At 37.9% G+C, this 13,611-nt stretch overlaps 1 protein-coding gene across 1 annotated transcript; it reads right to left on the bottom strand.

Moving 5' to 3' along the window:
- Positions 1-11,910: 11,910 nt before the first annotated feature.
- Positions 11,911-12,849, bottom strand: LOC114640349 (olfactory receptor 11). Its single transcript, XM_028789287.1, has one exon. It carries the CDS (start codon positions 12,847-12,849, stop codon positions 11,911-11,913), a length of 939 nt encoding a protein of 312 aa, XP_028645120.1.
- Between the last annotated feature and the right edge of the window lie 762 nt (positions 12,850-13,611).

The following is a 13,611-nucleotide window of genomic DNA, read 5'->3' as shown; positions in this document are numbered from 1 at the left end:
CCTTCAACACTGTGTAAACTATTAAATAAGGGTGAAGCTTCTGGGTCAATACTACCTTAATATATATCCATGTTATATGACTCAAGTATGTGAATTCTTCAGTAATGGAGTGTTGCCGTCACATTCTGGTGGGTAAACAGTAGCATTGCCAATACACTATTCCCTCCCAAAGGTCAGAGATCATTGAGGAAGAAGGATTGGAAAGACTATAAGAGCTAGAGGCAGTGAATGAATACAAGGAACAGTACCTTCTGGACACAAAAGGGCAATTGCACATATGAACAAAAAGAGGTTATGACAATATATAAAAGCTCTGAGCAAACTCAGGCTAGACCAAATCCTAGCATACAGAGGGGAGATGGACATGATCTCCTGCTCCTAGCCAAGCAACATTGGCAACCAATAGCTTCTGGGAAAGGTAAAGTCAGTATTCTTTAAGAGTTTTGCCATGGCTCTCTCCAGAGTTATCTTTAGTCTTGCTGCAAGCTTCTCTGCCTGAGCTCCTCCTTCCAGCATGTCTTAGGGTTTTACTGCTGTGAACAGATACCATGACCAAGGCAACTCTTATAAAGACAACATTTCATTGGGGAATGGCTTACAGGTTCAGAGGTTCAGTCCACTATCATGGAGTCAGGATCATGGAACATACAGCCAAATGTGGAACTGGAGGAGCTAAGAGTTCTACCTCTTTATCTGAAGGCCACTAGGAGAAGACTGGATTCCAGGAAGCTAGGATGAGGGTTTTAAAGCCCAAACTCACAGTGGCACACCTACTTCAACAAGGCCATACCTCCAAACAGTGTCACTCCCTGGTCTAGGCATACTCAAACCACCACATAGCCCAATTCCATTTTCTTTGGGTTTGGTCTCCTTGTATGGACCCAGGTTCCCCTAGTTCTTCCCCATTGGCCCCTCTCAACCTTTCCTTCTAGCTTATCTCAACTTATTTTTGACTCCCCATTGACCTACAGAATACTACCCTACCAGAGACCCCTACCTTAGCATAATTTTCTGGTGCCCAGAGCTGCTTTCTATTAGTGCCCTACAGTCTCCACACTTGGCTGGGACTTAGGGATTCCACAGACACCATATATGACTAAGAGCCAGGTTGGGCAATAGCAATCAAAAAAATGGAAAATCCACCCAAGAAAGATGAGAACAGATATCTACACCAAGAAACTCATCAAATGTACCCCACATACCTAGATAACAGCACACCAACACCAGCAAGACAATAAGCCTCTTCCAGAAGCCAGCAATTCTTTTATAATAGGCCCTGAGAAAAGAAATTTGGCCGAAGTATAAGACAAAAATTTAAAAATAGCAATGATAAATATGTTCAAAGACTTTAAAGAAAAAAAAATGTAATGATGACCATGGAAACACAAACTGTTGAATGAAATATTGAAAATAATCTAAGCCGTGAAAGTAGAATTTAACAAAAAATGGAAATATTAAAAAAAAACCCAAGATGAAACAAAACTGAAAATGAAAAACTCAGAATGCCAAACACAAATATCAGAGGTAAGCCTCTGTAACAGATTAAAAGACCCAGGAGAGATAATTTTAGGTCTTGAAGATGAGGTAGAAAAAATGGATAGCTCAGGCAAGAAACATATTAAAAAAAAAAACCCAACAACAGCAACAAAGAGACTTCAGGCATAAAACATGCAGAAATACTGAGATACTTTGAAAAGAATAAACCTATGAATAATAGCTATAGAGCAGTGATTCTCAACCTTCTTAATGTTGTGATCCTTTAATTTAGTTCCTTATGTTGTGGTGATCCCCTTACCATTAAATTATTTTGTTGTTACTTCATAACTGTAATTTTGCTACTGTTACGAATCATAATACAAATATCTGATATGCAGTATATCTGATACACAACTCCTGTGAAAGGGTTGTTAGACCCACAATAGGATAGTGACCCACAGGTTGAGAATCACTGGTATACAGGAAGGAGAAAGGCACAGGACAAAAGCACAGAAAATAATTTTAGCAAACTCATAGAAGAAAAAAGTTCCTAATCTAAAGAAAGAGATGCCTATTAAGGTACAAGAGCACTAAGTAGGACTAGAAAGAAACTTCCCATAATATATAATATTCAAAACACTAAATGTGCAGAACAAAGAAGGTATATTGAAAGCTACAAAAGAAAAGGCCAAGTCACATATAAAGTCAGACCCACTTGAGTTTTCAGTGGAGTCTCTGAAAGCCAGAAGGGCCAGAATGGATGTTGTATAACCTCTAAGAGACCACAGATGACTGCCCAGACTACTACTATAACCAGCAAAATTACCAATCACAACCAATGAAGAAAGAAAAATATTTCATAATAAAAATAAATTCAAGCAATTTATGTCTACCAATACAGTTACACAAAAGAAACTAGAAGAAATACTTTCAGTCTGAAAAGAAGGTTAACTTTACCAAAGGAAGAAATAATCCCAGAACAATCAATCAAAGGAGGTAAAACCTACACCACCACCACAAAAAAAAAAAAAAAAAGAAAAAGAAAAAAAGAAAAGGAAAATAGTAAACTTAGCAGGTTTCAGTATTGATGGTATCAATTCCTCAATAAAAAGACATAGACTAATATGTTAGATTAGAAAATATTATCCATATTTCCACTTCATCCAAGAACACACCTCACCACCAAAGACATTTCACAGTAAAAGAATGAAAAATGATGTTCCAAGGAAAATGGAACCAAGAAGCAAGACCGTGTAGCTACTTTAACTAACAAAATAGACTTCAAAGGAAAATTTATCAAAAGAGGGTGAGAAAGGACACCCATTAAAAGAAAATACTCATTAAAGGAAAGTCTACCAAGAGGGCATCACAATTCTAAACATTTATGCACCACATACAAGGTTACTCATGTTTGTAAAAAAAAAAAAAATACAGCTTAAATCACATGTTGACCCTCACACAGTGATAGTGGGAGTCTTCAATACGCCACTCTTTCTAATAGACATGTCATCTAGACAAAAACTAAACAGAGAATGCTAGAGTTAAATAACATCATAAATCAAACAGACCTAACACACATCTACAGAATATTCTGCCCAAACACATTAGCATCTACTTTCTTTTCAGTAGTCCATGGAACTTTCTCTAAAAGTGACCACACATTATGACATAAAGCAAGTCTCAGCAGCAGTTGAAAACTGATATAATTCCCTGCATCTTCTCTGTCTACATATTGGTTATCAACAACAGAAACAGCAGACAGCATGCAAACTCATGGAAGGTGAAAAACTCACTACTGAATAAAAATTAGGTAAAGGCAGCGTTAAAAATAAAATTAACAAATGTGTTGTCATAAAGCTAAAAATTTCTGAACAGCAGAGTAGCAGCCTGTCAAATTGAAAAAAAAAACTATATCAATGAAATATGTCTGATAAACAGCATCTACAATATATAAAAACTTATATCAAGAAAATAAATTTTCCAATTAAAAATGAGATAAAGAATAGAGTTCTCAAAAGGTGAAACATAAAGGGCTGAGATACACTTTAAATATGTTCCCCAACCTCAGCCATCAAGAATCACAATAAAAGCTATTTGGAGAGTTCATGCCAGTGAGGATATAGAGAAAGGGAAACCCTTGGTTTTTTTTGTTGCTAAAAGTGCAAAGCTGGTATAGTCCTCATGGAAATTAGTGTGAGCATCCCTTAAAGGCTGAGAACAGATCTACCACAAGATCCAGATATATCAATCTTGAGGTTATAAACAAAGAATTCTACATCTTAATACAAATATACTTACTCATCCATGTTCATTGCTGAGATTCAGAGCCAGAGATTGAAAACAGCTTGCAGGTCTATCGACTGAGGAGTGGATAATGAAAATGTGGTATATTTATACAATGGAATATTATTCAGCTGTTGAAAAAAACAAAATTATGAAATTTTTAGGTAATTGGATGAAGTTAGAAGCAATTATCCTGAGTGAGGTAACCAAGACTCAGAAAGACACATACTGTATCATTTCTCTTAGAAGATATATAACATGTGGATATTTGTTGGGAGCCAACTCCTAGCAGAAAGCGGCTATCATCTTTGCAGCCATCTCAGGCTATATACCCTGACAAGAGACTTGTTTTCAACAGCCCACAAGAGCTGAGCACACTCTGATAAACATCTTGTTTTTCTCATATATCTTGTTTTGCTGTTTAGTGCCCCCAGCTGCAAGGCACACATTGTAAAGTGTCTTCAGCTGCATTCCCCTGCTTGTGCTTATATATACCCAGGATTTCCTTTCAATAACCAGAACTTGAACAGATTCTCTGTCTTGTCTCATTCTTTGTGTTTCTTGACCCTGCATCCCCACTCTCTCTCTTGGTAGATCCTGACCCGCGGACCGGAGCAGCAGTTTGGGCCGGGACAGATATTAGCTTTTAAGCTTTAGATATGTGTCTTTCAATTTGAACAACCACAGAGATTCTGTAGCTAGTAAGGGACCTGAGGGTGGGTGGGGATCTTCAAACAAAGGAGAAATAGAGTGTAGTGTTAGAAAGAGATAAAGGGGAATCTAAGATTGGAGGATTAAATGGGGAAAGGAGGTGAATGAGCATGGAAGGAATATGGACACAGGGAATAGGGACAGCTAACATTAAAGACCTTTAAAGACACCATATAAAACCTAATAGTGTAGAAGCTTCCTAGAATATTTACATATATAAAAGGAAATTAAAAGAGTCACCATATAGAGGGGAAGACAATCACCCAATTAGACATCTTATGCCAACAAATAAAACATTCAATGTTAGAAATGGGTTACATCTTGTTGAGTCATTGGCCATGGCCAATAGATGTCTGAGAGATGACCCCCCCCAAAAAAAAACCACAGAGTATTGCCAAGGCTATTGGTTACTATCCATAACTTGATGGTTAAGGCCTTATTTCTGAAGATACAACTTACTCATGTTATTGAGCATGGAGAAATCTAGCTGGTTCCCAACTAGAAGCTTCACACCTACTGACTGGCATTCATTATTTAATTGTATGCTAATTGAGGAGAAAAGTAATCATCAGTATCACTCAGCTATGAATCATGTGACCTACAACAGAGACCTACCCATAAGATGCGGTGATGGGATAGTGGCATAAATGTTATGAGATTTTGGATGTAAGATCCACTCCATGAGATGAGCCTATACGTGACACTGCTAAAGTGCCCAGGAACCTGAGACTAGACAGGCCATGGGCCTAAAGGAAAATCTACTACTATTATTCTGCTAAAGGAACATAGCAATAAAGTAACTTCTAATGACTTATTGTTAAACCCATGGACCACACATTGCTCAAGTCTTATCAAGAGAAACTTTTTATTTTCACAGTAGATGAGAATTAACAGAGTCACACAACTGGGCAATGTACAGAGTAAAGACTTTGAAGTACTTATCCTTAAATGGTGTGTTTTTATCAAATCCTCCACTCAAAGATCAAGGATCTTTTTGGAACAGAAGTCAAAAAGATTGTAAGGGGTAGAGGTGGTGGATGACACCAAAGAAAAAAATGTCTTCCAGAAACAACAGGACTGATGTACAAATGACTAAAGACTGTGCCAGCATGTGGAACACTTGCCCAGTCTCCCACCAGACAAGATTCCAGCATTGAGGAGAAGTGGGTACAAGGTCCCATCCCTATCAAGGAAGGATTTGGGCTGATACTAGCTAAGAAAGTGGAAATGTATATTTTTGTCTTACTGACTTTATGTTTTTTCATGTTTTAATTTTTAGTTTTTGATGGTTTCCTGTTTTTGTTTGTTTGTGTTTGTTGTTTTAAAAAACAGAAAGTTGGGTGGGTGGGGAGATGGGGAGACTCTCGGAAGAGTTGTGAGAGAAGAAAAATATGACCAAAATATATTATATGAAAAACACTTTAAAATAAAAAGGTAAACTAAATCTATGAAAAAGATGCATTAACAAAATGGAGTCCACTTTGTGTTGGCCAACTACTTCAGGGAATGGAGTTTGTCTTAGAGTATGGATGATATAGCCAGTATAATGGAGAAAATAGATATTGTATTTACACACACACACACACACACACACACACACACACACACACATATATATTACTTGGTAGATCAGTGATTGCATAACATACTTCTAAGGTCTTGTTAATTTCATCCATCGCCATTATGTTTAGCCCAAAAGTTGTACCTGGGTTTGTTAATTGTTTAACATTGCTGTACTCTATAGATACTCTGCAGGATCTATCCAAGTTCTGAAGGAGTCAGATTGGAGAAATTAAATGGAGATGACAGAGATAATTTCTGTATACTATATATCTTTGAGGCCTCTACTGAATCTTACTATTACCTCCTAAGAAGCAACATTGATTTGATTTACAACATATGAGAGTCACGGATGACAGACAGAACAGCGAATTCAAAGGTATAGCTTAGTCTTCCCATTGTGGTAGTCTTATTCCATAGACCAAAAACCGAATGTGAGTGTTTCTCAAAATATCAAGGACATTAACCCCAATTATGTAGCTTAGCGATAAGAAATGGCTCTCAGGTAGGTTTATGGCTGCTTCCCAGCTATGATGAGACAGACTTCAGTCAGGATTTATTTATTTACTTCTGTGGAAAAATTAGAGGACAACTTTTGGGTGTTAGATATGTCTTCCTTGCATATGGATTTTGCAGATCCAGATCAGGTCATGAGGCTTGGTAGCAAGAGACATCTCACTGGCCCAAGAACTGCATTAATTACCCTACTCTCTAACTCTATACCCCAATAAAGGTAACACAATGACCCTTTTAGTCTCTTGCTATCATTGACAACACAGACTCTATGTTCCTATTACTCAAATCTCAGACACTTAAGAATGGGAAAAATACTGGAACAAAAATAAATGTCTTCACTAATAATTAAATAATAAATTTGGATTGCGATAATTTTATATGAAGTATAAGAAATCTAATTTTGCTGGCCAGGATGGATGGTCAAGAACTGGAGACTAGGGATCCTAGAGACCTAGGGAAGAACCAAACACAGCTGGCAAACAAAATCAATGAAATGATTCCTAATGATATCTGCTATACTCATAGATCTGTGCCTTGTCCAGTTGTCATCAGTGAGGCTTCCTCCAGCAGGAGATGGGAGCGAGTGCAGAGACTCACAACCAGACATTATGACAAGAGAGAGCCTAAATTGGAAGTCTCCATTGGGTACCTCCCTTAGGAGTTCATGGAACCCTGTAGAAGACAGAGGGGAGAGATTGTAGGAGTCAGAGGGGATGGAGGAATACCACTGACCGAATCAACCAAGCAGGGCTCATATGGGCTCACAGAGACTGAAGCAACAAGGCAAGGCCTTCATGGATCATTATATGAGAGAAGAATCTATTTTCAATTAAAAAAATAAAAGGAGGCCACACTCCACAAAAGAAATCCAATTCTAAGCTTACTATACCATTAAATTGTTTTCTCATATGTGGAAGAGAATCAACCTATAAATTAGTTCCTAGCACTTGAACAACTGAATCTAGTTTGTGTTCATTTTTGAAGCACTAAATATACACTAGTACACAGTTATATACTGATATATGTACATTCTACAGAAACCACCAGTCTATTCTCTGTCATTATAATTGTGTTATAAATGTTATATAAACAAATTTAAGTATTATTTAGTTTTTATTGTATGCATAAGTATAAAGTACTTTATAAAGTACATGTCAGTGTCATTGTGTATCCAAAGGGTCATGTAACCACTGCCAACACCTTTCTCTAAAACTCACTACGTCCTTAGATGGGTATGTGGTATTGTTCCTTGTCATTTTGATTTGCAATTTACTAATAAAAATGACATTATCTTCTTATGTTTTGTTATTATGTGTATGTATCCTTTGGTGAGTTACTTGCTCAGATACTTCATTCATTTTAAAGTTGGACTGTACTTTCAAATTGTTGACTTAGAAGCCTATTCCATAGTTTGGACATAAGGTCTTTATGAGATATTTTACAATATTTTCCTTAATCTGATTTTTGACAAAGTATAAGTTCCTCAGTTTTATTATAACTACCAGTTTTTTTCCACAATTTGTAATTTTGGTGATGTGTCTAAGAACTCATAACATAGAGTTTTAAACCTTATTCTGATATGTTGATGTGTTATTTATTATTTTGCCAATATCAGACAGATTTGACTTTTGTAATACTATATAATAAGTCTTCAAATTGAGTAAAATGACCCCTAAATTTTGCTTTTTTCATATTTTAATATCCTATATATTTTTATTTTTCTGTTTAATATTTAGAATTATACAGCTTTTTATTGGATGTTTTATTTACATTTCATATGTTGTCCCCTTACCTCATCCCCCACCCACCCAGGAACCCCCTATCCCCTCACCCCTCCTCCTGCTTCTCTGCGGATGTACCCCGACCTACCCTTCCACTCCCACCTCCCCACCCTCAAATTCCCACCCCCCTGGGGCGTCCAGCTTTCATGAGGCCAAGGATCTCTTCTCCCACCTATGCCCAGCAGGGTCCTCAAATCTTATGTATACAGCTGAAGCCATGGGTCCCTCCCTAAGTGCTCCCAGGCTGGTGGTTTAGATCCTGGGAGCTGTGGTTGGTTGGTATTGTTACTCTCCTCATGGGGCCACAAACCCTTTCAGCTCCAATGGTATTTACTCTAACTCCTCCATTGGGAACCCCGTGATCAGTTCAATGGCTAGTTGTGAGCATCTGCCTCTGAATATGTCAGACTCTTGCAGACCTCTGAGGAGACATCTATATCAGGCTCTTATCAGCATGCACTTCCTGACTTCCACATCAGCATCTATCTTTGGTGACTGCACATGGGATGGATACTCAGATGGAATGGTCTTCAGATGGCCCCTCCTTCAGTTTCTGTCCCTCACTTTGTCTCCATATTTGCTCCCTTAAGTATTTTGTTGCTCCTTCTAAGAAGGACCAAATCACCCCCACTTGTTCTTCCTTCTTCATGAGCTTCATGTGGCCTGTGAGTTGAATCTTGGGCATTTCAAAGTTCTGGGATAATATCCAATAGTCAGTGAGTGAATACCATGTGTGTTCTTTTGTGATTGGCTTACCTCACTCAGGATGATAATTTCTAGTTCCATCCATTTATCTAGGAAACTCTCGAATTCATTGTTTGTAATACTCCATTGTGTAAATGTACCACATTTTTTTGAATCCATTCCTCAGTTGAAGGACATCTGGGTTCTTTCCAGCTCCTGGCTATTATAAATAAGGCTGCTATGAACATAGTTGAGCATATGTCCTTGTTATATGTTCGAGCATCTTCTGGGTATATGCCTAGGAGTGGTATAGCTGGATCCTCAGGCAATGCTATGTCCAATTTTCTGAGGAACCGCCAGACTGATTTCCAAAGTGGTTGCACCATCTTGCAGTCCCACCAACAATGGAGGAGTGTTCCTCTTTCTCCACACCCTCGCCAGCATCTACTATCACCTGAGTTTTTAATCTTAGCCATTCTGACTGGTGTGAGATGGAATCTCAGGGTTGTTTTGATTTGCATTTCCCTGACGACTAAGGATGCTGAACATTTCTTTAGGTGCTTCTTGGCCATTCGAGTTTCCTCAGTTGAAAATTCTTTGTTAAGCTCTATACCCCATTTTTTAATAGGCTGGTGAGATGGCTCAGCGGTTAAGAGCACTGACCGCTGTTCCAGAGGTTCTGAGTTCAATTCCCAGCAACCACATGGTGGCTCACAACCATCTGTAATGAGATCTGATGCCCTCTTATGGATGTCTGAGGCAGCTACGATATACTTATGTTTAATAAATTATACAGTTTTTATCCATGCAATATCTTACTGAGAATTTACTGAAATTACAGTGAATCTACAAGTCAAGTTGAGAAGCCATGTCTTAGCAATATTGCGTCTTCTAATACATTAATATGGAATATCTCAATTACACAAACAATCAGGAGAAATTAATTGGCATTTATAGAACTCTCCACACAATACCAGAACATACATTCTTTTAAAACAATCATAAAACATTTACAAATGTTTAGCCGAGTCATTCTGTTAAAACCAAATGCCATGTACTGGGTAGGTGTCTTAGTTAGGGTTTACTTCTGTCAACAGACATCATGACCAAGGCAACTCTTATAAGGACAACATTTAATTGGGGGTGGCTTACAGGTTCAGAGATTCAGTCCAGTATCATCAAAGCAAGAGTATGGCAGCATCTAGGCAGGCATGGTGTAGGAGGAACTGAGTTCATCTTCAGGCCTCTAAGACAAGACTGATTTCTAGGAAGCTAAGACTAGGGTATTAAAGTCCACACCCACAGTGACACACCTACTCCAACAAGGCCACAACGTCTAATAGTGCCACTCCCTAGCCCAAGCATATACAAACCACCACAGTGGATTATGAATGACAGAAATTTATCTCTCAAAGTCCTAGAGATTCAGAAGTTCAAGGTCAAGATGAGAATAGAATCCTGATCTTGATTCACAGATGGTGTCTTTAGTAAATTGTCTGGGGCTTAGGCTGGGGCTGGGAGGTGGATTAGAGAATGCCTGCTTACATGTTCTTGGTTTCTTTGGGGGATGATGAAGGTGTCTTAAAATTAGACTGTGATGATACTGATTCTGTCACGTGAACATAATAAAATCATTGAAATAGTCATAGTAAATGAGCAAATTTTATTGTGTGATAATTATATTTTAGTAAAGGTACTTTAAAAGAAAACAAAAAGTCATATATTGAGAGAAAATAGCTATTAGATATGTTTGACAATGGACTAATTAACTGAAAGAAAGAGATGACCCAAATTAACAGAGTTAAACATTAAAAATGGAAACATTACAAGGGACACCAAAGAAATTCAGAATAGTATAAGGCTATCCATTAAGTTAGAAAATCTGTAAGAAATGTAAAGATTTCTAGGTTCATCCAAACCACAAAAGTTACACCAAGGTGAGATTAACAATTTAAACAGACTCAGGAAAACAAGGAGATTGATTGAGACAGTAATAAAAAAAAGGGCTTCTGATGTAAAAGATCTCAAGCCCAGATAAATTCACAGAAGAACTCCAGAGGACTTTCAAAAACTGTCTACAACCCACATTTCTTAAATTACTAAAAACAGAAATAGACAGAACACTTGAAAACTCCCTCTCCAAAGCCAGTATTACTCTAAAGCTAAGACAAGGTAAAGACTCCCCACAAAAACTATAGGCCAAAATACCTCAAGAACATAGAAACAAAAATCATTTGTAAAATACTTGCAACTTGAATACAGGCATATATCAAAAAGATTACACACCATGATCAAGTCGACTTTATTCTGTGGGGATGTTTCAACATATGTAAGTCAACAAATAGAATAAATCATGTGAATGAACTTGAAGAGAAAATTCAAATGACCATCTCAATAGATGCAAAAAAAACCTTTGACAAAACCCTACATGATAGACGATCTAGAGGGAATAGGAGTGGAGGGGACATGCATAATGCAATCCAGGTGACATATGACCAACCCACAGCCAACATCATCCTAAAGGGAGAAAAGCTCTAAGAAACCCCACTAAAAGGAAGAAGGCAGGGCTGTCCATTATCCCTATATAGCATGTGAAGGAGCTAGGCAAGCTGCCAAGGGAGCCTTCTCCTGATGAATAGTGAGAGAAAGATGTTCCATCTCTTCTTATGTGCAGCAGTGAGGTTAAAATGTTGTGTTTATAAGATGACTTAAAGAATTAGACTCAGGGATAGGGATAGTTTCAGTGTTTTCAACAACTCCATAAACGCTTTTATCAATACTGGGAAATGTTAAGAGCCTTAGCATGGGTTTAAACCACTGGAGGAAAACATGACACAGTGCAGTCAGAAGACTCCATTTCTCTGTCAGCATAATATGAAGAGGACATTTTCCATGTCTTTTAGTTCTTGCTTAAGACTCTCTTGATCAACCTTTTAAAGGCTTCCTTTACCTCTTTGTTCCTAAGTGTATAGATAAGGGGGTTCAGCATGGGGGCAATAATTCCATAGAAAAGTGAAACCATCTTTCTCCTGTTCTTGGAGCGTGGTGATGGTGGTAGTAGGTACATGGAGATAGCTGTACCATAAAACAGTGACACCACTATTAGATGGGAGCCACAGGTCCCAAATGCCTTTTGTCGACCTTCGGCAGATTGGATTTTCAGGATTGCGCGGGCTATAAATGCATAAGATATAAGGATGAGAGTCAGAGGTGTGAGGTGGAAGACCATACTCACAAAGAATAGTTCAGCTTCGTTTGCTGTTATATCAGCACAGGACAACTTGAGCAGTGCAGGGACTTCACAGAGAAAGTGATCTATGACATAGTGGCCACAGCGTGGCAACTGGAGAGTTAGGACAGACAGCCACACAGAGTTTCCAAAGCCAATGATCCAGGATACAGCTGCCAACTGCAGGCAGAGCCTCTGGTGCATGATGACTGAGTAACGGAGAGGCCGACATATAGCTACAAACCTGTCGAAGGACATGACTGGCAGCAGAACACACTCGGTAGCCCCCAATGCCAAAAACATGAAAAGCTGGACCACACAGCCACCAAAACTTATTACTTTCCTATTGCTCCGTAAGTTTACCAGCATTTGTGGAACTGTGCATGTGATGTAACAAAGATCTATGACTGACAGATTAGTCAAAAAGAAGTACATGGGAGTGTGGAGTTTGGGATCCAAACGAGACACCAGAATAATGTTGAGATTTCCAAAGATGGTTACTATGTAAGAAGTCAAGAAGGCCACAAAGAGTGGAAACTCCAACCATGGTTGATCAGAGAAACCTAAAAGAAGAAACTCTTCTATGATGCTCTCATTTTCCCGACTCATGATTAATGATTTAACATATAGCATATAGTTTCCTGAAACACAAAAATTCATGAAATCAATTTACACGTATTTACACTATTTATGTTTAACGTAAGTATGTTTAACATGTTTTTATTAGCTTTTCCAGTTGTTTAAAACCACATATTTTTAACTGTTTCACTTACATATTCTCATTCTACCACCCATTTGAAAACATTTATGCAACTGATATTGCTAGTAATACACTCAAGAATCATACAGTTCAAATTACAAGTGAACCAGTTACTTAAATACTTCTAAAGCTTCTGTGTCCATGCCCACACCTCTAAACTGAAAGCTAAAATTTAAAAAGCAGATTCCTGACTTAGACATGTTTATATGTTTGTTCTTTGATTCTTTTTGCCATTGGTTAATTTTTGTTTGTAGTAATTCTTACATAGCTATTAGCAGGAATACTCATTCATAATCCCAACCATTTGTAAAATAAACACCCAGATTTCAAGTTATATAACAGTGCTATAATAATAAAAACAGCATGGCATTGGCATAAAAACAGACAAGTTGATCAATAGAATAGAATTAGGGACCCACACATAAATCCACCCTCTTGCTACCACCTAAGTTTTCACAAAGAGGACATCAATACACACTGGAGGAAAAATATCATCTTCCAGCAATGATCCTGGTCCAACAGGATAGCTATATGTAGAATGATCTTTATCCCTCACCCTGTAAAAAACTTAGCGTCAAATGGACCAAGGACTTCAACATAAGACATGGTGT

Source organism: Grammomys surdaster, unplaced genomic scaffold, assembly GCF_004785775.1.
Source record: "Grammomys surdaster isolate TR1022 unplaced genomic scaffold, NIH_TR_1.0 125807, whole genome shotgun sequence".
In the NCBI taxonomy this organism is placed as follows: Eukaryota; Metazoa; Chordata; class Mammalia; order Rodentia; family Muridae; genus Grammomys; species Grammomys surdaster.
The sequence above is the reverse complement of the archived record's forward strand: the minus strand, read 5'-3'. Positions and strand labels throughout refer to the sequence as shown.

What these genes read in the sequence shown, in the direction of transcription:
- LOC114640349 (XM_028789287.1), bottom strand. Translation starts at nt 12,849, where the DNA reads ATGAGTCGGGAAAATGAGAGCATCATAGAAGAGTTTCTTCTTTTAGGT.